Genomic DNA, 27556 nt, shown 5'->3' with positions numbered 1-27556 from the left:
TTATCTGTCCAGCAGCTGTTTCAAAGCTCTTTCTATGTTCATTCTGTGCCCAACTCTAGTCACTCCAAGGTCTATCAGATCTTCCTTTTGTAGATTTGGTAAATGAGTGCCATCTATTTCATTGTCCATAAATGTTTCTTTATGTTCACCTAAGTTTAGACTTTCCAACCAATCTGCCACATCTGGTTTAGTCCACAGGTGGACAGGCTTAGTTGTAAAAGGCTTATTTGAGATTGGCTGTTGTAATATTGAGGGAGAAGGAGACCTGCTGCGCCCTGTGGTCAAGCCAAATAAGTCCCCAGAAGGGGGCTGGCTGGGTAGGCTAAATACATCGGACAAAGTTGGAGAAGGAGATGAAGCTGAAGCAGAAGCAGTCAGAGGAGCAGGCATGATGTCTTTATTAATCTCTGTTGGTGAAACCACAGGGCTTGGAGCATGTCTTGCTCCTGAGGTCCTACTGTCATAGTCTGGGGACCTGCTCTGCAGTGTGATCGGCTGGCTGGTTCCAGGTCGGACAGTAAAAGTGATTGTTGTACTTCGTGTACCTGAGACAGTACTCATGACTTCTGTGCTCCTGAAATTGTAAACAGACACAGAAAGTTAGACAGAGCAGCTACCATCTGAAAGTCTGTCCATATCAACACGTGGCAAACATGGCTTTGGAATGTTAGAATATATACATATGTATTTTTTAAAGGAGCAATATCAGGTTAAAAGTCATCGAATCTTTCCCATAAAACAATAATAAATGGTAAACCATGGATTACCTTTGATTAGCATAGATTGCAAAACCTTTGCTTATGAGCAGTTCAGAAAAAGACCTTGCAGAACACATTCTTCCTTTTTCAGTCTACAACAAATGGACTAACAGCTAAATGAGAAACACCATCTGTAATAGGCACACAGCCACTTTGTTTTACCCTTGCAGTGCAATCGGGAGTTGATCTTCCTTGGACTGCATGGAGAGGTGAGTCCTTCATTGCTGTTTTAGCCTGTCAGTCCAACACACCGTGAGGTAACATAGCAAATAATAGTAGCTATGGAAAGTATTGGAAGCATATTATTAGCTCAGGTTTTGGATCTTTGTACATCTATCTACTCAGTGAATTTTTGGGTATGTGTGTTTGTAATCCTGTTGATGCTTCCCAAATGCTTCCCAAACTCCTCTTATTTCCCTTTCTGCTCAGCTGACCATGTCATGCTTTAAAATTAAAACTGTCTTCTAAGGTTCATGAAAGGACATTTGTGTCTTTTTTTTTTTTTTTTTCTTTCTGACCAGAAATTATACTTTGGCAGTTTCACTAAAAAACTAAGAGACAAAATTCTTATTCTTTGTGCCCAGGGGTGATGTGGTAGTAATCTAGTCTCTGGCACCTATCTCCTGCCTAAAGGAAATTGCAGATTACAGACTAAACAGACACGAAACTGGTCAAGAGGCTAACTGTTGCTGAGGCTGTCAGGGTGGGTGAAGGAGCAGACAAGCCAACTTTTGTCTGGTGGCCACAGAAGAAACTTAGAAGCAGAAGGTCCGGGTTCAGGTCTGCTCACTTCACACAATGCTTAATCCCATGGCCCTTACTCTTCATAGGACAATTCTGCCAGGCAGCCTGCGTGCTACAGGATCTTCCACTGAACTTCTTCTCCAGAAGGCCCCAGAGTTTTTCAGTTTTAAAATACCAATGAGGGACACCTTCAGCCAACTAATTTCATGCATTTCCTGACCAAAGGATTTATTTATCCTTGAAGTGATGCCACAGACTCCAGAAGATGACCTGGAGGATGCTGTGGATAGATTTCTCATGCAGACACTGTCTGAAGACCTCTTTATCTCAGCGCCAGACTGTCCCCAGGCCTGACCAGTCATGCCTAGAGCAGAACGAAGGATGGCTTTGGTGCACAATGGCAGATACAAATGCTTTTATTAATAATGCAGATTCACCACTGTGCAAAAAACATCTTACAGAGCCAAAGGAAGAGCGTGGTTCTGGAGCCCCCATCTTTAAAGTGCCGTTAAGGAAGAAGCTGGGGTCTTCATTCAGCAGTCATTCAGCTCTTCCTGAATGACTGCTTAAAGATTTTGTGTTAACGGCCAGGAAATGAAGTGCCAAAATGATCTATGCAGCAGGGGTCAAACCCCACATCTGCTCTCTCTTGGACACGACCCTCACCACTAGATCAGCTGTGAGCACCTGTTATAACCGTGAGCTCCTCTTGTGCTCCTCTGTCCTAGAGAATCATGGAGGCTTTGCTGCTGCCTGCAGAGCACTGGGGCTGCTGGGGTGGAGGATATGGTGCCTAGGGTTAGCCTGTCTCACTGGATTTGGTTCTCAGTGCAATGTAATTATGAATGCCCATGGAAAGGGAGTGACTGGACTTTGGTTGCCCACATCCTGACTAAAACAGTGGTTAAAATTTTAATTAAAAAGATGGGGGTGTCAGCACTTCCTCAACATCTATCCTAACCTGCTATCCCTGTGAACTACTCATCCGTTACCCAAAAGAAGAAATGTAAGCAGCTCACCTGGGGCAGTGATAATTGGCTATTAATCCCTTTCTCTCATTTGAGCCCTACTGCAGCCACAGTTACTCTTGTAAGTCCTGGTAGCCTTGAACTGGAATCTTTCTTCAGTGTTTCCTTGGTTTGCTGCAACCTGTTGTGAGCCCTCTTCCTACATACTCCCTGCATCACATCTGGGGCTTTAGCCCATAATTAACAAACCTAGACGTCAGGTAACCTACAGCACTGCTATACTGAGCTTCAGAGCACGCTCGTATCACAGCGAGTCTCATTCAAATTGGGCTCCAACACTGTGTTATTAGAGAAGCACTAAGAATAGCTTTCTGGAGAACGTACATGTTATTCGCATGAGCAATCCCACTGATTTCCCACAAGTTGTTCCATGTATTTCAATGGGAACAGGGGGATCTTTTTGAGAGCTGAAAGATCAGTACTTCACTTAAAACACAGTAGGAAAAATACTTTCAGCACTTATGTCTTTGTAATTTAAAAAAGAAAGGAAACACTTGGCAAGGTTTTGAGTGCTTCCCGTGATTTGTTTGGAGCTTAATGGCTTTCATTGTCTTCCAGGGCTAGAGCTAAGCCTTTTTACACATAAAAGTCTATGGCAAGAAACTATTAAATTCTACTAACCAAGGGGAACAAATTATTTCTACCTACTTAGTGTTAGGAGTCTCATGCACTTTAATAAGGCATGATATAATTTTAAATCCAAAAAACCCTTCCTTTGAAAAGGGTTATGATAATGTTGCCCTAGTGATTGAAAGAAGGGCAGGATGAGTTTTGCATAAATGTGGAAATTTCTCCCTCTCTCTTTATTTGCGGTGACCCTTTTACTTAAACTTCCTGTATTGCAAATACGAGAAATTAGAGTTTTGTATTCACATCTTTCATGACAATATCAAATGGATGGTGCAAATTTATCTTCTATAATGGTAGGCACTGACAGATCACTTCTGTTACCTGACTAACAGCTCTAGGTTCAGTCAGGCACATCTGCTTTAACTTATTTCTGCTGCTGCTTCTCTGTATGGTTCATTTCATAGACTCCCCGTACGTCCTTGTTCAGGAGATCATTTTCACTATTCCCTTAAATAAACTACATTAAGCCTCTAAAACAAAATCCCCTAAAGAAAACCATGTGCTCTTATTTTAAGTATTCTTTAGACTAATGTTACCTAACCTCAGATGCACAGGCAGTAATACTGGGTGAGAAAAGGCTTTGCTCTTTCTGTCAGCCTGGATCAGAGCAGTGGCTTCTCATGGCTACAAGCAGCATTAAAAGGTCTGTGGGCACCTTCCTTTCCTCCGACCATGGGTTCAGGACTACTGACTATTAAAATATGACTCTGGAACTATGATAAGAAAAATATTTTAGCTGATTAATGAGGTTTCAACACCAGCTCAGTTTATAGCCACACCAGTACTCAATCTAATAGAAATGTTAACCCTTTTATCAGACAGCTTGGGGCACTTCATTAACAGACTTATTCCTACGGCACCACACCTCCTCTGAGGAGGTTATTAGATGTTCTGCACACTTGGGAATACAGACGAGTTTGTGAGTCAGTACACGTCCTCACTGCTGCCACAGCAGTCCTATTTAGGACTAGTTTTACAGTAACCAGCTGAAGATCAGAGGAAATGTAACCACAGCAACTTGAGGTCACTGCTGTCTGCAAAATTACTCAGCAACCTGCAAAACCAAGTTTGTGCTCTGTTCCTGGCTGCTGTGCTCCAGCTGGCTCTGCGGCTGGCTCTGCAGCCTTCACAAGGCAGACAGCCTCACGAAGGTCATGCGAGCCTGCTGAAGCCCACAATTACATTTCCAGACTTCCCATCCTAACTCTTTTGTTCCAAGATTCTTTTTCCCCCTTTCGCCCCTTGTTTCATTTGCCATATCAAATCCAACATGCTACAGAGACTGCTGTACTGCGATTGTAATACAAGGAAAAAATACGTGCCTTTGTGCAACTCCTATCCATCCCAAATTATATTTTTTGACATCTACAGTCCAGTCTGTGATGCAGATGCAGTCTTGAAACTATCAGCTGTCCTGCATTTCATGGATGGCTGGTATCGTGGTCAGTAAGGGGGCAAGTACATTCCAGCTGGGGAGCAGGCATGTTTGTGTTGTGTTGTGGGTTTTCCAGATTTTTAATAAGAGCAATTTTGGTATGCTTTATTTGATCATCTGTTATATTAAACATATTAAATCTATATTAAAGCTGCCTAAACCCAAATTTCATTTTAAAAAGGTGAAAAGTCTGATAATAATTTTAAATAAAATTTGCCCTATTAGAATCAGCATATGGTACTAATTTGTAAACATTTGCTGCTGTAAGACTGCACTGATGGCAATGCCTATTATGCTGTCTCGTATTAAAACCACAATATATAATTCCTATGTCTCCAAGTAGAAAAGCCATCAACACAGCTTCTAGGCAAGAAATTCTTTTAAATTTTAAATTGGATTTGCAGGATTCAAATTTAATGTTAACTTAATATCAAATGCAAATCAGTGAAAGATGGCATGCTGCAATAGGTCCTAGGAGCCTCTCATCTAAAAAAAACAACCAACAAACCAATCAACCAACCAACCAAAGAAAACACAAACCAAACCAAAACAACAACACTACCAATAAAACCCCCAAATAATTATGCATTCTTGAGAGCTATTATATTCTGTATCTTGCCAAAAGACTTGCTCTCTCCGACAAAGCTTTTCCACTGCTTTGGAGAAAAAAGCTTATCAAGAGAACCAGTGGGAGAAAAGAGAGAGGTACTGTGGGAAAATAACTTTTCACAGATTTCTGAGAACATGCAAAACCAAAACTTTGCCTTCATCTCTTGTAATATTTTTACTGTATTTTTGGATTGTCAAAGGAAAATTGCATGTTAGAAAAGTAAGGCAATAATTGTCTGTTTTGGGGGAAGATTAAGAACAAGCATTGATGTGATGACTGGCAGGATACAGAGCTTCTTATAATAGCATTATTTAGTGAGAAGAATTGAGAAATGGTTAGTGTCTGTTGCAGGTAACGCTGTTCAGCTGAAGCAAGGAATAATCACTAAAGGTCTGTGGGAGGCTGTTCGAGACCAACACTTTTGATGCGAATGGCACAACTATCTGGAAGCAGACAGCAAGGGCAAGGTGTTGATGAGGGGCAGAGGACCAGGAGGTGGGCTCAACCCTCTCTTCTTGGAGAGCTGGAAGAGAAAAGGTCAAGGCAAGCTGGAAGGAAAAGAGAAAATCTCACAGCTTCCAATGAGGAAAGATTATCAGTTACCACTGCTGCAGAGCTTGATTATTTCAAGGGCTAGTTTGTCTTTACTTTAAAGCTCACATAAGCATGTAAAACTGCACTCCCTTTCCTCCAAAAAACACCCTAAAAAATCCAGCAGAATTTTGACACGTTTGAAAAACAATGTCCCCTATTTAGGTGTCCAAGCATAAGTTCAGGAATCCACTCTTAGGTGCTCATGTTATGAAAACTTTTGCTGAATTTTGTCCGATGAAAAGTGGCTTTTATTTCAGTTTGAGAAACCCTTACATGGTTCTGGAATGGCTACCATTTCTGGATTAGGATGATCTAATCCACATTTGTATAAAAAGTCAACATCAGAATTACTAAAATGCAGTAACAGTGAGTGAGCATTAAAAAGAAGCAGAATGCACAACATACTCTATGCTTTATTGTTGTCACTTACTTCATGGCACTTCAGCATGACCCTCTTCTGACAACAGCAGTCATGAGAGCAAATAAAAATGACAAAATGGAATGACTAAAACTGCAAAAATTACTGACAAAGTAAGCAATCCTGTGAAATTGGCTGACAAATGGTTAACAACATGAAGTGAAGCTAATGGGACAACATTAAACTGAAAAATCAAGGCTTGAGAACTATTCCACAAAACACACATTTCATAATCTGTGAAATCTGGAGACATTTTACAAGAAACCAAATGTACGATCAGTCCCCATGCAGGACTCACTGCTAAATTCAGTTCTGCCTTACCTGTTTGTGAAAAAATGGGAACTTTTCCAGGTAAGAAACCCCTTAGAGATATACAAAAGCCCTGACCATAGACAGTTTCACCTTTAAAACTTGCTATGCCAACACAATACAGGTTATTTTTCCTAGAGGACTTGATCCTGCGTGGTTAAGCATCCTCTACAACTCCCACGTTTGCAATGAGTGCTTCCCACTACCAGGAGTGACGCTCAACCTGCCACAGAGGCCATGGGGATGTTCTGCAAACACAGGCGGAGAAACATGAGTACCATTTGAAATATAAATAGCTCCTCCCTACAGCAAAGTTATCGATCATTTCGGTAAGGTGGTGGCAGAGAGCAGGAACGGCGGCTGTGCGTTATTCCTTATTAGTACACGGGAGTGGTGGCAGAAGGATGATGTTTGCACTGGGGTTATGTTTCTTCTCCTTCGCAGCCACAGGGTCTATTTTGCGTTAATCACGCTGGTGTTATTCAGTCCATCTTGCAGGCTTGCACTTGATCATTATGTCGCTAAGCAACTGCTGGGTTCACAGACAGAGCAAGCACTCATCTCTTAACCTGACAAAAACCCTGCAGTAACCTTGTCCCCCTGTCTTTTATCAGCTCCGTATGCAAGTCAGTAGCCTCTTGAGTGCCTTTATAGCACTGCTGGATTTATAGTGCACCAGTCAGCGATGCTGTTACCCTTCCCCTCCTCTCCACCTGGCTTGCAGAGTGCAGGTACCTCTCTGGGCTGCACTTTTAAACCTCTGCACCCCTGTGTGTCCAAGCCCAGGGGCAGGAACCGCAAACAGAGGTCACCAAGGGAGCCTGAGCTCTGGGTATTTGGCTCAGGTAGAGACCTGTATCCAAATGTCCCAAACCTTTCCAGGAAGGAAGGCTGGGCAGAAATGGAGGAAGCGATGATTGGATGTTGTGGCCTCTGATTTAAGAGCCTGACTACATGGACAGAGCAAATAAAAATTTGCATCACCATGAATAATCTCCAAAATTTCTTAAAGTAGATGATGGCCAAAATTAGGAGTGGGATTAGCAAGCACTCATTCAAAAGCTCTAGTCCAGAACCTTCTGATCAAGTCCCTCAATTATACTTGTATTAGTGCAAACTAAGCAAATGCATCCTTCCTCTTTTTTCTTCCATACCAGTCTCCTCTTCCCATCCCACGGCTGGTCACTGCCTCTGAGAAGCAGATGGTTTCCAGCCAGGCATTTCCATGCTCTATTTAAAAATCTTGAAGCTTGGTGTCTCCATAAGAACCACGGCAAACTATAAATACACAGTGTAGAATTACTGCTAAACCAATGTACAGTGAAAAGAAACTAGATAGGGTCCTTTTTTAATGTAATAATTGAGAGAGAAATGCTGCTCAGCACTGTAAAACAGTCTCTTCATAATCCTCATTTATCAAAAACATATAAAGAAGATCTATTTCATGGGTTTCTCTAACAAGCCGTTACCAAACAATCTACAATTTAATTCACCTCTATGATACCCTGACGGTGCACTTGCCGTGACTGAACCACATTTGTGTGTCTACTGGCTGTATAAAAATAGCTCCTAGAGATATTTAGAACTGGTACCTGGGTGAAGCTTCATATATTTCACAATGAAGAAATATATATTTCAATTTCGTCAGGCTCCTAGTGCTATGAGCAGAACCCAAGCGAGCATGTGAACAACGTTACTATTTATAACACTTCCCATGGCTTCTCTTTGGCTGAAGTATATGAACAGATATACGCATTTTTTATCACTTTTCTTTAATTCAGAGGAATCTTTGTGTTTTGAGAACTAAACTTCCTTACTCCCTTTCTAATGCTACCTCAAAGAAAAGGGCTACAAGCTCTACAATTGGCTGGCCTAGGTTTTACGGTAGTAGAAAAAAGTTGTGAAACTGTAAGAATTTTAGCTTTACAATTTAAATATCAACTTTAATACTTTGGCAAGATGGTATTCCCTGATCATAATATATTATGACTTTGTAAAAAATTGTGTCAGTCATGCGATTGGGCTAGAAAGGCTATAATTTATTTAGCTTTTTTAAAGGTAAGGTAGGAGTAAAAGCAGTAAAAATAGGCCTTTGTCTGGGAAGCATTTACCACACATCCATCACTTTTGTGTGGGTACCTTCAAGAACAGAAGTGAAACTTAATGCAGGCAGTCCAGGGCATAAACTTACACAATGCAACAAGGAAGTCAGAGCATTTTCTCCACGGTGCTAACATTGCCATGACCCCTTGAGGGCCGGTCCCAGCCTTTCTGCAGGGCAGGCAGGAGCTGGGCAAGAGCGCTCAGGCAGACACCACATAGCCAGCCATGGCTGCTGGACTAGTCACACCTCTGACTCTGCGAGTGAGCATCTCACCTGACATCGCTCTACCTCACTCCTGGTAAGATGAAAAGGAATTGCCTGCAGCATCTTTGAAAAGAGATCTCAAATATCTGTAGAGAGTTGTATCTCGTCTGCTGCTGCTGACTTCTTACGCCATTTAAATAAAACTCCAAGTAGCCTTTTCTGATCCTTTTTAGTATCTTCAATCCACCTAATTAGCTGAAACTGAATTAAAAACTAATGTGATTGCATTAGTTTTGAAAGAAAAGGAGAACAAAATACAGCCCTCTTACCTTCCATCTACACATCTACATTCATATACCTCTGAAAGTATTTCATCTATGGCAGCCAACAGTTCTACTGCTCTATTCCACTGTCAACTTTTCTTATTTATTATCTCATAGGTCTTTCAGGATTGTTATATCTCAAGATCCTCTCTCGAGTTAGCAAATACATTTGGGCAGACTTTTCAGGAATGAAGTAGGATTTCAGCCAGATTTAAATAATTCTTTGTGTGTTTTTGCTTCCAAATGGAGTCTCTATTTCCATAATGAAGACTATGTAATTTGCCAAAATTGAGTTACAAGAATTAAAAAAACTAAAGGACAGAGAAGCAAAATAATTTCCTATAGCTGTCCAAGTCAGATTTTTCTCTAAAATGTAATGCATATGTGATGACACAAGTACATGACAGTTTGTTTTTCTCCAAGAAAGCAGTTTTTCCTTTTTTTTTTTTTCTCTTTTCTGCAGCTTTTGTATCAGTTTAAATTTCTTTACACACACACACACACACAAAATAAAATTAAAATAAAATAAAAATTAAAAGAGGTAATTATTTGCTTCCACTTCTCATTTTTCTCTCAGAAATGCAGTACTTTGAAGTATTTACAGTACATTGTAGTTGCTTGCCTCAGTTATTTTCTAATAAAATCTGATGATAAATATCTTTACTGATGATGATAAATATCTGTGATGATAAATATCCTTACTGGAACCTGGAAATAACTACCAATCTAAAATATGCATGATAATAAATATATCAAACATATGAAGTCAGAGGCAACATGTTCATATGGCTTAACAAGAAAGACGATCAAGCCCAAGCAAAAATAGTGTTGAACACAGTAAGAATAGTATGAATTGAAACTGTCAGAGACGTGTAAGACAAGACTTATGTAAATTCACGCTTAGTGTACAAATGCTGATTTTATGTTTGCCAGATGTGTTCTCAAATTTAAAGGGTTCATTTGCCGTGCTAACTTTGTTCAAAGATTTTCATCAAGCAGCCAGTACATATATTTTTCTTGTACAATTTTCATTGATTTTTTCCCCCATGTATTAAAGCTTTTCCTGTACAAGCAACTTGATTTATGCTCCATTTAGTCAAGAACTACTGGACAGGAATTCCAGAATTCTGGCATTTTTCTTCCATCCCTTCATTCTAGAAGATGTATAACCTCCATACCTCCCTGTCAACAATTTAATAACTTACATCTTGCAGAAAACAATGTAACTACCTGACACTGAAGCTTGCGAACACACTGTTTTCTGAATGAGCAATCATTTGAAATTAACAGAGTCACCCTTTTGCTACATGCAAAACATCTTTATGCATGCAAAGAATGGCCCCTTTCAAAGGCCAGGTTATTTATTACCCAGCAGAATATTTCTATTTAAATTTGCTTACATGATATATTTTTTTAAACAAACTAAATCAGCACTACATTTCTGCAAAAAAATCAATTTCTATGGAGCAGGCCAGGCCAAACAATATGTGATACTTTAGTAAAAGGTCCATTTAACTAATGTATGCAAGGCCAAACTATTCCATGCCACAAAAAAGTAATACCATGGGATCTTAATAAAATGAACAAAATCTCATTTTTTTTCCCTTTAAGTTTGGATTTCATGATATTTAGATCCATATTCAACACAAATGTGATAATTATTTGTGCATTTACCTAATGGAGTTTGACTACTGTAACTTACTTTTTGTCTAAGTACCTTTTCATACCACTTCTATGGAAATGTGTTGCCCTGCACTAAAAGGATGGTACTGTTGGGAGAAATGAGCCATGCTCTTGAACCTGTAAAAATCACTGACTATTCACTAGCAAACGGGGACAATAGAAAGTAAGAACTTACATCCAATAATACTGAGTGCTAAAGATGATAAATTAAGCATTTAGCAAAAACATGAACAGTGCAAAGTGATTTCAGTGAGTAATTTCCTAAAACAGATTTATATTTCATGATATGGTGGTATATCATGATAAATATCATTATATGATTATTAGAGATACCAGCATGAATCAACATCAAGCCATGAATGTGAAGTAAGCCTGGATAAAAACACTTTTTTACCTGTTTGAAGACAAGACAAGTTAAGAAACTGAACAAAAATTAAATTATCACCACATTTTAAAGGAAAAACAAAAAAAAAAGAAAAGAGAGAAAAGAGCTACTTAAACACAAATCGAAGTAACTCATGTCAAAACAACTGATAAGGTTGTGGAAAATGTCTCTGAAATTGGGGAATACCAAAATTCTCCTATTGCATGTTGTAGACTACAGAAACATTGACAATGTAGGAAATTCTTCCCATCTGTAAAATTGTTTGTCATAGTCTATTCATTAAACAAATATGTACAATAAAAGATACATTCTTTACTCTGTATGATTTACAGGGGAAGTTAGTAAAGGCAAGAAAAGAAAGCAAGCTTCTATTACTAAGTTATTTTGCTAATTGCATTTACCTTGTACTGAGACTTGCAGTTTTTGTTCCAGTAGGTGACTCCAATCCTTCCCCTGGCTTTGAGGATTTCTCTCTGTTCATTTGCTGGAGTATTGAGTTCAATTCACTAATAACATTAGCCTTTGGGCCTGAGAGAATTGGGCTTTTCACCTCCGTCACATCGCCCCATAGCTTAGATGTCCTTTGGGGAACAACTTTAGCCATATTGGGCTGTGCACTGATTGGAGGTGGGGGCGGAGCGGGAGGAGGAATAACAAAGCTGTCTACAGTTTCTTCAATTAGCGCATCCTTGTAAAGTGCATTGCTTTTGTTGATTATGGGCTTCATTTTTGGCTTAGGAGGTACTGGGGGTTTGTCCACCAGAAATGTTTGCCCATCTGCATAGACTGTACAAGTATCCACGTTCTCACCCCCTTCTGAGGATAAGGTAGAGATGCTGGACACTGTTGAGATAGTGCTGGTTGTCTCTAAGTGATGGTCACTACTACTCCGACTGTCTACCTCCTCAATCCCAGAGTCAGTGACGTTGTCAAAGCTGTCAGGGGGTGGCAAAAAGGAGGCAGGCAAACAGTTTGAAAGACCCACTTGCTTTTTACTGTCTAAGGAATTTGTTGACTGGCTGGGGGCAAATGGCGCGGGTGAAGGCGTGCCGTTTTTTCTTTGCTTAATCAAGTCCGTTAGAGCCGAACCAGGAGCTGAGCGGTCGTCGGGGATATCAAAGCTGTTGGCGAACTCTAAGGGGGGTGGTAGTGGCTCAGTAAAAATAAATTCTTCATCAATATCAACTGATGCTAAGGGTGGTGGGGGAATGCGGAACGGCAAGATGACTGGGTCGTCGACAGAGCTCGCTGCTACGATGGTTTTGCAGGGAGATGCCGGTGGCTCAGGTGCAGCAGGCACATCCAGCTCACTTTCTGCTTCCTCACTTCCCTCTGGCCTCTCTGGTGGGGAGTTTTCAGGGTTTGGTTCCATTTCGTCTCTTTTTTCCTCTTCATCTTCAGGCGCATCATCAGACTTTGCTGTGTCCATGGTATGAACCATTAACAAGCCAGCTGACTTCTGCTGTGAAGTATCCACAATGTTTATCAACATGTTTTTCTTCTCTTCAGACTTCTTTTCTTTCCCTGCATCTGTTTCATACTTGTTCTCAGTCTCCTGCCTTCGCAATGGGCCACGAGTATTTTGCCTACTGACAGTAGCAGTAACAGGAAATGTCGTTTCAATATTGGGTCTCAACTTTGTATCGATGTAAAGTGGTTTATTAAGGTCAGGCTTAACAGTGTCCCCTTTGCCTGGAATCTGCTGCGTTTGTTCTTTCATGGCTCTGTCCCTGGCAGAGAGAGCGAGGGCTAGTGGTGAGTTTGGATCTAATAGCTTTCCTGTGACTGGGTGAACATAATTATCTGAGCTGGATGCATTCGTGGGCTTAGCTGCCACTGTACTGTTTTCAGTACCTTTCGTTTTGGACGAAGCGTTTAATGTCCTTGAATCACTTTGATTGCTGGGTTCACTGCTATTAAAAATATTTTCAGGCTCTCTAGGTGCAGGAATTGGAGATGGTGACATAAGCTGTCTAAAGCCATCTTCACTACTAAACATTGCTTCATCAGTAAATTTAGATTGCCTCATACGTGGTGTTGGTGGTGTTAGCCCAACATCCTCATCTCCTAGGTCTGTGGAAAGGAAGGCTGGAGAATTACGCCTTGCTTCCAGACGCTTTTCCCTGTCCCTTACTGCTCCAGCAATGGCTGCTGCAAATGGACTGCTGACACCTAGGCTGTCATCGGGTCGGAGTTGCCCAGGTTGCTCTGAAGACTGAGGATCGATTTCCATGCTGCTCCCTTGGCTGCTCTTCCCGCTGCTGCTGGTGGACGGCTCTTTCACAATAATTGTCGGGATTGGAATAGAGCAGGTCTTTTCTGGACTGTCTTCAACATTGGATTGTTTCACCAGCATCCCCTTCCGTCTCGCTGGTTTGGCTGGCACGTAAACTGCTTTGCTTGCAATCTTCCCGACCTCAGAATACGGGTTTTCTGGCATCTGACCTCTCTTGTTCCTGAAATTTGCCTGAGATGTGGCACTCCGACTATACAGATCCTCAGAGTCCAGAGAGTAGCGGTCCAGTTCTCGTCTGTAATAGATCCCTTTGTCCCTTATCATAGTTCCCACATTTTCAGGCCTAACCAAAGAAATTTTTGCACCTGAATTCTGATTAAATGGAGGTTTAATAGTTCCATAGCTCCTTGATGTTGGGGATTTGGGAGAGTTGTACAGAGAGGGAGAAGGTGGTGGTGGTGAAGGTGGTAAGGACTGTGGTGGTGGTGGGATATCTTCAGAGGTGTCTGGCATTGAAAGACTTCTGGTAAACTTCAGCATAGGAGGAGCCAAAAACTGCCGTTCTTCCTCTGTTATTCCTAAAAAACAGAAAGTATATATAAAACAATGCCTTCTTTTGCAATCCCTCATATTGCATTATTTTTGTATCCAACCTAAAATGCTAAGGTGCATTTCACATGAGGCATATGTGCAATTATGAAAAGGGTCTTTTGCCTCATTCCAAACATCAGCATTTTTGCTTGCTGAATTTGCTGAAACCTAGATGCCAGAATTCAAAAGAATGCTACAGAATTTTAATTAAAATGATCATTGATATGTAGGCAAATGTTTGGGGCTTATGTATCATCAAGGTAGCTGTATAGAAGCACATTTTCTTTGAAGATTATTGAACAGGGAAGACATTTGGTGCAGAAGAGTACCTTATGTCTGTCCCTAGCACTTTCTAAATGCACAAAATTATGCAACTTAGAAACCTAATGAATTTTTAAGATGCACTGAAGCTTAGCAAAGGAACTGAGAAGATTCTGTTGGGGAAAGAAATCATAATGCTTTATTTCAAAGAATGATATTATATTATTACAGATACAGCTTTTAACATAAATAAACTTGGTAATATTGGGATAATTTAGACGGCCAATTTTATATCATCCTAATGGGTTCCTAAATTGAGAAGTATCACTTCTAATATTATTATAAAGAACAGAACAAGCTCACGTTTGGTCTGCTCTATTTTTTTTTTCTCTTTTGTACAACCATTTATTGACATCATTTGGAATGAAAAGGAGGTGATTTTTATTCCTTTTGATCAATAGGGATTTCCTGATAAACTACACAGCATTACAATGCTTCTGCCTCAATAGCAAAATAAAAATGAATAATATTTTGCCATAGGTAATGCACTGTAATAGGCTTGTACTGCTCTTTTTCTTTTTTCCTCTTTATTTTTTCCCTTCTCAATAACATTTTTTGTTAGAGGAAACATTCTAAAGAAATGAGTCAAATCACTCCACAACACTTGTCTACTGCCATGAAGGCAGAATGTGGAAATTATAGCAACTTAAACAAGAATTTCTTTTGCCATTAACTTTGTATAAAAAATAAGCAATCCTTCACTGAGGTAAAGACATTGCAGAAACATGCTTTAAGAAAGAGACAAAGTTGCTAAAAGTTGGTGATTAATGCACAAGTAAACTATGCATGAGAAACATTTTACCTATAGATTTTTGTCTTCTCATTGTACCCCGAGGTATACCCAGAAAAGGACCTTGAGGACTCCCCGGTACAGTGGGTGTCATCACAGCAATACCCTGTCTCTCATACATGGACTACGAAAAAGCAAACAAAAAAGCCCAAGAGCATTAAAGCATGCAAGTCTTTTTCTCACAGGTAAATAACTGTTTTTTAATATCAATTAATCCACTATCCCTCTTAGAATTTTTATGGAGAATAACAAATTTGATATTCTTCTGGGAAGGAGGTGAAGAGAAAAGGGAAGGCTGGGATTTGTTTATACGTTAAAAAAATAACAACAGCTGTAAGTGGAGGTAGGTGAAAGTATTTACAAGGCAATATGTTAAGTTTCCAGCACATTCTGTGTGCTGTAAGAAAAAGAAAGCCTGAGCAATTACATTTTGTTTCATTCATTTCCAAAAGCCTTGCACACACTGTTTGAGTGTTAACAGCAGCTTTGTGCCAAGCTGTATGCTCTCTTCACTTCTGAGAAGCAGACCTACCCTTGGAGTCTTGCACAGACTCAAGGTGTCTTGTGCAGGGTTACGCTGCAAGTCAGCTTCTCGGCTAGGAACTGAGAAACGTACCCTGATCCCAATGCACTCAACTGTTCTTTTCTTGTAGTCCATTACAAAACTGTTTTCTGCCTAGAAACAGTCCCTATTTCCTTCTTTCCCAAGCTATGGAGAACAGCAAAGTGTATCAGGACTGGGGCTACTTTTGAGATGTATGAAAGGCTTGAGAGGCTATGGAAAAATGCATCTAAAATGCATTATTATTATTTTTTTTTTCCCCACATGTAAAGTTTTGTAAGAGCAAATTCTGCAAGTGAGGAATCCTATTTCAGAGTTCTGGAGTTTAAATTTTTAATACATGCTATGACATGAACGTCAATTCTTCCCTTACAAATCATCATGCATTATTTAGTTAAGATATTACATATGCCATTAGAAATAATAAAAACCTGCGCTAGGATAAACTTTCATATTAGTTGAAATTATGTGGCTGCACTAATTCTGGCATTGAAACTTTGATTTTCAGCAAAGATTTTAGCTTGGCCTTAGTGTTGTACCAACATCTTCAGTTAGAATTTACTGGTATCTTACCAGCTCAGATTACAGGCAGAGCAAGGTCACATCTGTTTGAATAATGGTAGCAATGCTGTTGAAGTGACAGTCTCAGAATAAATATAAGAACTTAATGCTAAAAGGTTTTAGGGGTACACAGGCTCTTCTGTTAAACAAACTATTACCAAAAACACAGGCTAGACCAAGGTTACAAGATAACAAAGACAGCATGATTATATAAAGCATTGTTTTAAATTCATTTCTGTTGTGTGTTGAACTTTGCACACAGGCAAAGTACCCCTTCCAATCAGTTTCAGAAGTGAAAGCAGTACTTCATAGCTACCACTCACATTCATATCTGTAGCTGAGGGAAAACATCTACTAGAAGGCCGCTGTTTAATAGTTGCCACTCTTGAGTCCACAGTTGCATTGTCTGCAATTCTTGATGGCTTGGAAACTGGTACTATTTCATCCACCTTATCTGTAATATAAAAGTATTCAGTAAAATAAATATAATTTGTCCAGAAACTGAAAATTTAAGTATTGCAAGGTCAAAGGAAGAGATTTACTTTTCAAAAAATGCAAAGAAAAGTTTTTTTTTTTTGGCATTTTAACAAGGCAATGCTTGAGCATCATAAGTCGTGCAAGCCGAGCACTTTTTATTGCTGCTACATAACATGCATGCTTTAGTTTTAAGCCTGCATGCATTTAATGTTTACTTAGTGTGACTCGAAAAACAATCCTCTTCTTCAAACCTTCAAAATGTGAAGGGAGAATATCTATATAGAAATGGAAAGAAGACCTTTAGAAATAATGAATCTGTACAGCACTGTTTCATATAGAGATAAGCAGACTGTACTTAGTCATTAGAATTTCAGTGATATTTTGGACAATAACAAGTACTCCAGAAGTGCTCTTTTATGCCTATTCTCTTCAATTAATCACATCCTGATCTATTCACACTTTTGGATTATTAGATTAGCATTGTAAGCAATGACATCATTCGTTAAAATTAAACTTTTATATCTTTTTTTATCTTAACTGCACAGTCTTGGAATTTGTTTAGTTGTGGTCAGAAACAGACCAAGCAGGCAAAGTCCAAATCAGAATGAAAACTTCAACACTTGGCTTTGGGATCCTGATCTACCATATGGCATGACAATAATATATGGGGAAAACTTTAATCAAAATCTTCTGAAGTTTAGTGTGTTTGTTTTAATCCCATTTCCAACTTTGGTCACAAACAAGATTCATCAGTATTTAATACATGTTGCTCCCTTAGACTGAGGACCTCAAAGTACCATACAATCAACTAATTATGGCCTCCCAGCTCTTTTATTGCCACTTCTATTATTACAAAACTAAGGAATGGAGAAATTAAATCACTAGCCTATGACTAGTGAACAAAATAGTTTGTTCATAAAATAAAAATAGTTTTATTTTTGAACCTGTACTAGAATCCAAACTTATACCAACAGGTTTTCTTACTACCTTTTCATTCCATTTGCTTCCCTAAGAAAGCATAGACTGCAACGCATTGACTATTCTGTACTTGATAATCATGTTAATTTAGTGTCTTTTCCTTTGAAGTTTCACTGAAGTACGGATTAGTTATATAGCCTGTGGTATTTATGTGAGTGAAATACCTCAGCCCAGCTCCTATGCTTCCACAATGTGAGTTGGAGCAATGTTACTTTTCAGCCCTTAGATCCTTCTCCCAAATGTTTGATTATTTGCTTAAGCAGAAAAGCAACTACTTCATTAGGTTACTACAGACTTAAAAAACAGGATCTTGGTGGTCTACAGATGGTGTTACTATGCAAAGTATCAGATTTAGGGATTTAAGCTTTACCTCTCATTGGAGAGTAGCGTACTCAGGGCCCTGGATATGGATGGGAATAAGGCAGGAGGAAAAGAGCTTTTGATCCCTCTAAATAGTAGATCTGGCAGATGCAAGGATGATATTTTAAATGGGAGAAGAAGAAAGGGAAGAACTTTTAGCCTTCTGGTTAGAAGAAGGTTGTCCTAGAAGTGGATATTTTAGTGTCACAGAGGGTCAGGGAGCAGGCAGGAAAGGAAAGGTTGAGCAGAATCAGTAAGCTGAACACTGCTGAAATCTTTCTCACAAGAGTAGTGTTTCTGTTTCTTTTCAATTGAAGTTAGAATTCAATTTTTTCATCGGTCTGCTTTATTGTCGTGTGTTTTAAATCATCCAGTGAAAGGAGAAAAGGAAAAAAAAATCTTAAGATCATCACATGTATTCAAAAATAAAACAAACTTCAAGTCACATTTCATAAGACTTTGTAATACAAACTGTGAACTTCTGAAATTAAAATATCTGCACTTCTGCTCAGCAAAAGGCATCAGAAAGCAATGGTGTAACCATGAACATTTGACCTATACAGCAAAAATATGGCTAGACTCTAGAATTGTACTCCGGGGATCAATCACCAACAGATTCAAGGATGTAGAGATTTCATATTAAGTCTCTCCCACCCTTTCCAACATCCCAGAAGGCCAACTGGTCTTTGAGATAGAAAAATTTTTGGGAAACTGAAGCATTAGGTACTCAAAATCTGTAAATCAGAAATATAAATATACCAGTAAGAACTGATCCCCTTTATTTTTAACAGACACATGTAACCATATACCCATTCAGACAACAAAAAGCTACAGGGAAAGAGTGATGAGGCTATGACAGACACTTGAAAAGCATGAAAATATTTGTTTGGGGATGAAACATACATACCCTCCAACTGCACTGATTTTGCTAGACAATACTAGAAGTCAGATCCTAATTTTGGATCTGAACAAAATATCAGTTGGTACCAGTTCTTAATACCATCTACTATTTCCATCTGGAAGAACTTTATTGTGTGTGAGTTTATTGCAGGTTTCTTGTCTGTGGACAGTTCCTCAGCCCTATAGCTGCTCCCATTCAAGTGGTGCTTTGTGTCTTTCCAAATCTAGCTAAAGCACTGAGAAATGGGAGAGGAGAGCAGGTGACAGCTTAAGCTACTTTGCAAAGAACTCTTTAGGGGTTCCTTGCACAGTAATTCCAGCAGCAGCACTGCTACATCTGTGCAGCTTCTTCTTTTGCTCTGCTGTTTTTGATGAGAATGCAAAGGAGGGCATAATTTTAAAACTACAACAACAAGTTTGAAGCTACAGAAGCAGCCAGCCTGTGTAATGTGGTTTATTCTAAATGGCAGCAGCTACATGGCGGGTCCTGCAGAATACGTCAAAATCTTAGCAACTGACCGCACAACTGCACCACACTTTTGAAGTGAAAGTACTATGTAAAATAAAAACATTCTCACTGTATTATCAGACATGTTCTAATTAAGCCAAGAAAATTAACTGGCTGATTTGTATTTAGCTTTATTCAAACTCATCCCAAAGAAATAAGACGTAAGCATATTGGGACAAACTTCCACTTGCCTCTGCCTTTAGCTAGGCTGTTCATATCCACATTACCAGCGTGCAAACCATGTATGCACCAGAAACACATGTTCAAAAGGCTGTTCATATTGGCGTAATTTATCAGGCTTACTAATGGACTTCTCTCCCAACCTCCATGTGATCTTAAATAATCTGCAGCATGCGTTTCTTGTACCAGTGAGAGGGGAGTCTTACAAGCTTGTGTTGGAAATTCTCTGAGGATACTTTTACGAACAGTTTTAACAAAAGAGAGATAAAAAAGCCATGGAAGGGGTGCAAAAATTTGCACTTGATCTGTGTCGACAGTGTGGCTGAAGAAGCACGCCCCCAACGGTAGTCTTAGAAGGAACGCAGCTGGATGTAGGTGGAAGGGAAGAAATTCTGTACTGCAAAGAGCCTACACTGGAGGTTGGCCATGCCAGCTGCATTTCATCATTAAACCGTTCATTTAGCAAAGTACAGCCACAAGCACGCACGCACACACGCTTACAAGGGAGCAATTTGTGGCTGACTGGTAGAGTAACAAAATGTTATATCTGCTTTATTTTAAACAACTACAGTCTCAGAGAAAGACGGAAAAGAAGAGGCTATGGCTGACTGGACAGAGAGTGCAGCTCAGTTGTAATCATAGAAGAGGATTTTTAGGCCTACAATTATTCTCTAGTATTTGCCAGAGGAGGAATTCATCGCTGCTTTGCATATAAACTCTTCTGAACCTTTACAAAAAGTTACAACGGTATGTGGAGAGTCAAACACAGGAGCCATGCTACACCTGTGATAATTAGTTACCACGCTCAAGGGGCTCCTGGTAACAGCATCCTTCCAGAGAACTGTCAGGGATACCACATGGATAAGCCAGTCTGATGCCTCTGCATGCATATAGCAATTTGAGTGCCACTATATTAAATTCCCCCGAGAGAGGCAGCACCAACAGATATAAAATAATTTATTGCAAAGTGCATTTCCATCTGCCCTGTGGGTTACCAATCGCACCCGTGTTCTGCTCAGGGTGCCAGCCCTCAGGAAATTAGATGGCCTAAAGGCACAGAAAGTAGTTTGCATTTTATCAACATGTAGGTCATCTCTGATGAAAAGCTCTTAATCACAGACATAGTAGCACAGTACCCAACAGCATGTCATGACTTTTACATTCTCAAGAGGTCTGGCTGCTAGGTAAGTTGCTCTTTTATTTATTTTTTTCTTTTCATTTTCTTAAATAATTAATATCTGTGATAATTACAGGGGACAGTCTCCTCCTAGTAGATTTGGTGCAGGAGATAGCTCTTATCCCCATAGAACACATTTCTTAGTGACTCCTGTTTCAGATCCCCAGACTCTCTCAGAGGAAAAATTATAATGCTGCCCATCCAACCACCAGATCCATCATAAAAGGAACTTTGAAAATGAGAGTCAGGTGCCTAGATAGATCTGGTGGCACATTACTATACAGGCCCCAAAAGATAAATATGAGGTATGATCCTGGCAACATTACTTATTATACAACATAGCCAAGACATGTGGATTAGCTCCACCGAGGGTCTTAGAAAGTGAGCTTGTCAGACCCACAGAGGATAAGAATGATCATGATCCGGTACAGGCTAACCCCAACACCTCAGGCTGGCATGCCAGAAACACCAGGCAAAGACTGATCGAACACAGTTTTGGAGGCGAGTATTGCCAAGACCTGTATACTTACCACCAAGTCCAGAATGCTTGCTCAGAGGGGATGGGATAATGGAGAAAGAAAACTCAAAAAACAGCTGCCTCAAGAAATGACTTGTATTTGTAAGAAAAGCAATGAATGCCTGGCACAGAGTAAAAAAATGCTTGTATGAAGTTAAAGTGAAAGAACAGAGGCAAATGTTCTTAAAATACCAGCAGCACACATTGTTAACAGTGCAAATATAAACTACAAAATGTTAGACTAATCTAGTCAGCCAGAATACAATGTTAGCCAATGTAGGAAATGGTTGAATTCTGCCACTGATGGCCTTATGGCTAAGAATTAAAAGGACAGGCACATTAAAAAAAACCCTAAAAATCCTATGGTGTGGTTATTTTTTCTTCCCTCCCCCTTTTGCCTGGCGTGTAGGCATGGGCAATGAGGCCCTCTCGGTTATGGCTCTCTGCAGCCGGCCACTGCGACAAGGCAGTGTGGCCTGCGGTGGTTCTCGAGAGTCGCTCGTCCCTTCGGCCCCTGGTAAGCACACAGTGGAGGCTGCCACTGCGTCCTCACCAGTCCATGTCGAGGCACAGGTTAACTCGACATGGGGGGTGGCTCTTTGGGAGATGCGTGTTTCAAGGACCTGTGTCCTTGGCTGCTTGAGGAAAGCTAAAATCTCTGACAGGTAGTTATGGATGGCTCTTGTGGAGGTAGCCACAATGCCCAGCTGCAGCTCCATGCGGCCCATGGACTGTGACATGAGACCCATGGACTGTGCATGCTCCCTCTTGATATTTTCCAGCAGCTGCACAATCCTACTGTTGGTTTCCATCAACAGCTTCTCTCCCTCTGTTAGCTGGGGCTGCCCTCTCCAACCCCGATCCCTAGGGACAGGCTCAACACCGCGGTGCTCTTCATTCATTTCATCATTGCCCTCCTCCTCAGGAGAGTCACTTTCAAACTGAGGAGTCCTACTGAGTGACTGATCCCCGGGAGACTGTATGTCCATGGTACACTCCGGAGTCCGCGCTGGTGTTTGAAATCCCTCAAAATCCTCCCCAACGTTGCTGTGCGTTTCAGACGAGGACAACGGCCACTGCCAGCTCTCTGTGGTCCTGGCCGGTGAGTCTTCGTCAGAGGCAGGCACCGAGGATTCCTGTTCTTCAGCCGGCGTGGACGGCGAGCTCCCTCGGTGACGGCCAGCTTGCCCCGAGGATCCAGGAACCTCCCCATCTTGTTCCCCAGTGACATCTGGCAATCAAATAGAGGAGCAACAACCACTGTATCTGAGGCCAGGCAGATGGAGGTATCTACATGCATTGGACAACACATAGAAAGAAGCCAGTTGGGAAGCCAGAGTGTATGTGTTTGGGCAAACGGAAGGGCGGACTAAAGTTTAGTGACTGCATTGGGCAAGTGGTAGTTGATATTATTAACCACTTTTTATATAAATGCACACTGTCCTGTACCCGCAACACACACAGCCATGCTGCATCCCAAGGCAGGAGCTACCAATTCACCTCATTGTGACTGTGACAGGAAATGTCAGTGAACCTATCAAAAAGCTCACCTATGCACTGTAGTGGTGTCAGTCAGAAATCCCTGGGATGAGCTCAGGGCCAAGTGTCCAATTGAGCTTCCTGTGGTGCCAGATGTGCTCCTCACTGGCTGAGGGCAGCCCTTTGTTGTTCTGAAGCACTGCTGGCTATCTTCGCTTTTGTCCGACGTCTCACGTCACCCCCACCCCTAGTGCGCTCTCTCCCAAATCACTGCTGCAGAGTGACGGCGGCTGTCCACAGCATTTATCCTGTGAGCAATGCCCTCCCCAACATTTGCCAGATTTTCTCGCTTTTTTCTCCAAAGAGTAGGTAAAGTTATCTGAGGGCATTGCTCGCCAGGATCTCATTGTCTTCTGAAAATAAGTTTTGCCCGCCCCTGGCTATCTTTTCCCTTGCCTGAGGGCATATGATGGAAATCAGGGTGCAAGTGCTTCCCTGTGGCAGCTTGGTGTGCAAAGAGGCATTGTTACGGATGTTAACGAGGAGGATATAATGTATGTGCTTAGTCTAAATCCTCCCGTACATAAAATGCACTCCGAAAGACTAGAGATGCCTAAGGTTTTTGCACCCACAATGATCATCAGCTCAGAGTAGAGCATGACCTGCCCAGTGCCATTCTTGATTACATGAGCCAGTGGCCAAAACTCTCACCCTCTCCATGCTTAAATAAAAAAAAATAAAAATGTTTTGGAGGGACAATTTGGTCATCATCGGTGGTCTGGCTAAAATGTTGCAATGTGGTAGCCCAAAGAGCCCGTATTCCTCACGCTCAGGCAAGGGATATGTGAGAGAAGCACTGTTGTTGGTAAGAACCTGAACAGCAGAGGCTGGCTGTTGCTAGATGGCTGGCTGGCTGTGCTGCTCATGCTGCAGTGGTCTGAATGCCGAATCAGTGTCAGGTCTACTAATCTCTGACATCCCAGTCTTGAAAAATGTTATTTTCTAAGGGTTAATTTCTGCACTTTGGAATAGTTTATATGCTGCTCTTTGGATCTCGGCTTGAAGCTGTGAGCTTACGTCTGGAAGGTATTGCTGAGGACAGGCGAAAATGTTACTTCTGCTTCTGTTTATGATTTTTTTTTTTTTTAATTTTAAATAGTTTTAAATGAAAGCTCTTTCTGATAGACCCAAGGATCCTTCCTTATATATAACCATCCCTGTCTATCCTAATTCTAATGTGGCACTCATTATTTCTACACCCAAGTGTCTCCAATATTATATTGCTCTGAAAGGGTTTCTGTGCAGCTTAATATAATTTTTTAAATGCTGAAGTCATGGATATTATTTATGCATTTAACTTATTCACTACTTCAAAGTATTCACATTCAAAGTATTCACATTATGTCTCTGTCTAGTTGGACTGTCCAGTTGCATGTTTTATGGAAAGTGAGGATGAAATTGTATTTGTAAAAAGGCATGAGCTCCTTATGAAAATGGATTTTTAGGGACAAACTGTCATGCAATCATTGGCTCTCCTACTCCATGGAGATTTGAAAGGGACTAAATCAACCTAACTGCAATACCTGTTTCTTCCTTTGCAATGCTTTTCCCCCATTGCCTTACTAATACAGCCATAGCTGCAATCCCTCATTAACAAATCTCTCTTAACAACTATAGTGTAGGACCATGAAATTATTTCTCAACATTTTCTTATTTGAGTACACATGAAAAAAAGAAAAAAAGAAAAACAAAACAGGGGACCTATTTTTACCACACATAGCAAACACGCATTTCAGTTAAAATCTATGAAATCGGAGAAAGATAAGGGATTATATATACTCATTCTGGTAGAGCCACTGGTCATACAAATATCTTTGAATTTCTTTTGACATCTCATCAGAAAATTCTCCATATCTGAAAACTCCATTTTCCTGACATGCTCTAAACAGAACCCACCCAGCAATTTTTAAGTAATAGAACCAAACTAAATTAAAAGTCAAAAACTGAAACAAAACAAAACAAAGAACTCCAAAGCCCACATTAATTTATGAGTATTTCTGTAAATAGTTCCACTGAGTTTAGATTGTTAAGATTCAGGGGGATCATAACAACTTTGTTATTTGTGCAAATTTACACATTTGCCAGAGGCTTGTGAAGAAAAGTTTCTCTGAAGAAGCATGATAACATTTTTGCAAAGTCCCTAATTCTCTATGAGAATGTACCATTTGCCATCCTCCTAACCAATACTTTCAGCCTTTTAGAGCTAAAAGAAAAGCATCTGGCATAGGTGACCAATAACACAAATGACAAAGAATCCAAGCAAACAGTCTGTGAAAACCCATGGGCAGAAAGTTAATTGTGGAAACTATTGGCGAATACTTATGAATAATGAATACATTCACAGGTTTTAGGATAGGTTTGTTAACTTGACTAGCAATGAAAAGGAGGAATATTCATTAACGGTTATTATTCATAACAAAGTGTTCAACAATTCTAGTCACTTCAGTTTCTGGAAGCTTTATCAAGCATTGATGTGGGGCATGGGGGAAACCAAGGGTGTGTGACATGGTCTCACACAAACTTTTGTTCACTGCTGAACAATCACAGGAAATCTGCCTCAAGGTGGATGGCTGACACCACAGTGATGAATGTGTCAGTCTCTACCCAATAAATCCATTCCTTGATGACCAAAGGTTGCCCTAGATTCAGACTGGATCTTAAGATGATGGCACCAGCTGCTGGGTTGGTGCTGTGGAAAAGGCGTGCCAGTTACATACAGTGATGCACCAGTAAACTTGGTTTGGCTGGAAACTGCCCTGATCCAGTGAAGAGGCTTGCTGCTTTGAACAGCAAGATTAAGGCTGGCTGAAACAGTTACCTAAACAAACTGCCTTTACCTCAATTCCTTAGAAAAAGGTGACTTCTTAAATAAATGAGTAAATAAATAACGAGAGAGTGTTAAGAATGCCAAGCCAAAATTGGCTACGGACCAATCTCTACATCAACATGTTGACCTTACTTGGTAGTCAATTGGCTTTTAAAAAAAATCTCTCTCATTTGAAACTAAGCTTAAAATAAAGTGGGTACAAAGAAGCACAGCTAGCTTCTTTAGGTGTGAAGCAAAGGGATGAGGTCAGACTCTCTGATTTTTCTAGTTGTTTTGACCTTACGCATCATTCCTACATGCAGCATCTTGCTCACAGTGATATATACAACTTACAGGCAAAACACATTAGTTGTGTCTTTTTATATATATCTTTATATTTATAGCTAGTGATACCAGCCAACAAACTGACAATCTTCAGAGTTGTGACCTGCTTCATGTTCCTAAACTTATGTCCCTTGCTCTGAAAGGGCATGACTCCCGGTTTGGTCCTTAAATGACCGAGTAAGGGAATCAGAAAGGAGCATGCATATGGGCTGAAGGAAATATGAATATCTGGCAGTCAGTGACCCACTGCACTTTAGCTTCAGTGCTTGATCACTGTGAATACTATGCAGATATTTCCAAAAGTCACCTGGGACTCTCAGGTTTCTGTAGAATGTTTTACCTCACTGATCCTGTTATGTTAAAACAAAAAGTGACATCTGTTATTAAAGTGGTTCATGTAATCGTGACTAGTGAATCAGCAAAGTCCTAACTATTTTTCTTTCTTTCCTGTTGTCAGACAAGTTCTCTGTTTCTGCAGTGAAGGCTGTAGCTGGCTGCTTGTATGGGCCTTTGCACTGGGCTGATATAGGACTTGGTCTGATGTGGCGTATCAGTGGTGCAACTGCTCCTGGTAGCCACAGGAGAACCACTTGGTCTTTTGTGCCTGCAGGGGTGACCTGTGGTTTGCCCAATCCTTTTCTGAACATTGTGACCAGAAACCAGGATTATTAAGACTCTGTGTTCATGAATACGTCTTTCATTTTGGAGCATCGCTCTACCATGCTGTTGCCTTGTGCCATAACATTCGTGACCATGCTTTCCTATTAACAGTCCTTCAAGTTTGTTATTAGACATAGTTAGGATTGTAACAATCATCTGGTTGAGATACACAGAGAATTGAACAGTTGATTCAGCTGTAGGGATAGAAGACCAAGACAGAGGCCAAGAACAGAGCAGGGTTTTGGATATAGACAAACTTTAGAGACATCAGAGGTATTTCTTTAACTTTTGTTCAGTGAAGAACATTTGAGACTTATGCCTGTGTTGTGCCTTACCTGCCACTTGGACTGGCAGTTGATCCCTCCCCTGAGATGTGCTGTTCTTTAAGAATCCCTCCTTTTGAAATCCCACCATTTCTGTTTCACCTCTGCTACTGGACCGTTGCCTTTTCCATTATAATTCCTTTTCAGATTCCCCACCAGAAGAGCTGGACGTGAGGGGTGGGGTACCGTCTTCCTGCTGACAGGTAGGTGGAGATGTTCCTTGGCCACAACAAGTGGGCCAGGAGCTCAACAACAGCGGTACCACAGTTGGGGAGCTTCCTGGGACCTGCCTCTGCTGCTCTGGACCTGGGCCTCTGCCTGTATCTGCATCATGCCTCCTGGGGTGGGTGCATTTTTCAAACTGCTTAGGTACCAAGGTGACAGATGCCTTGTAAATACCTAAGATAGATACAGACAGAAACTGTACCAGGCGCAATCAGTTATGCAAAACTTCATACAATGCCAATTGCACCTATATGCTGTAGTATCACCCACCTTTT

General features: G+C 40.6%; 1 protein-coding gene across 1 annotated transcript in view; it reads right to left on the bottom strand.

Moving 5' to 3' along the window:
- Window positions 1-27556, bottom strand: part of SHANK2 (SH3 and multiple ankyrin repeat domains 2) — a gene marked incomplete at both ends in the record, with an annotated part of 300721 nt that continues 273165 nt past the window's right edge. Inside the window, 4 exons of the mRNA XM_084287266.1 lie at window positions 1-574; window positions 11627-14039; window positions 15155-15287; window positions 16610-16740. Of these exons, the coding sequence (XP_084143392.1) occupies window positions 1-574; window positions 11627-14039; window positions 15155-15287; window positions 16610-16740 (3251 nt within the window). The remainder of the gene's footprint in view (window positions 575-11626; window positions 14040-15154; window positions 15288-16609; window positions 16741-27556) is intronic.

The sequence above is a fragment of the Netta rufina genome, assembly GCF_964035555.1.
Source record: "Netta rufina genome assembly, chromosome: 5".
In the NCBI taxonomy this organism is placed as follows: domain Eukaryota; kingdom Metazoa; phylum Chordata; class Aves; order Anseriformes; family Anatidae; genus Netta; species Netta rufina.
This window is presented reverse-complemented; position numbering and strand designations above follow the sequence as displayed.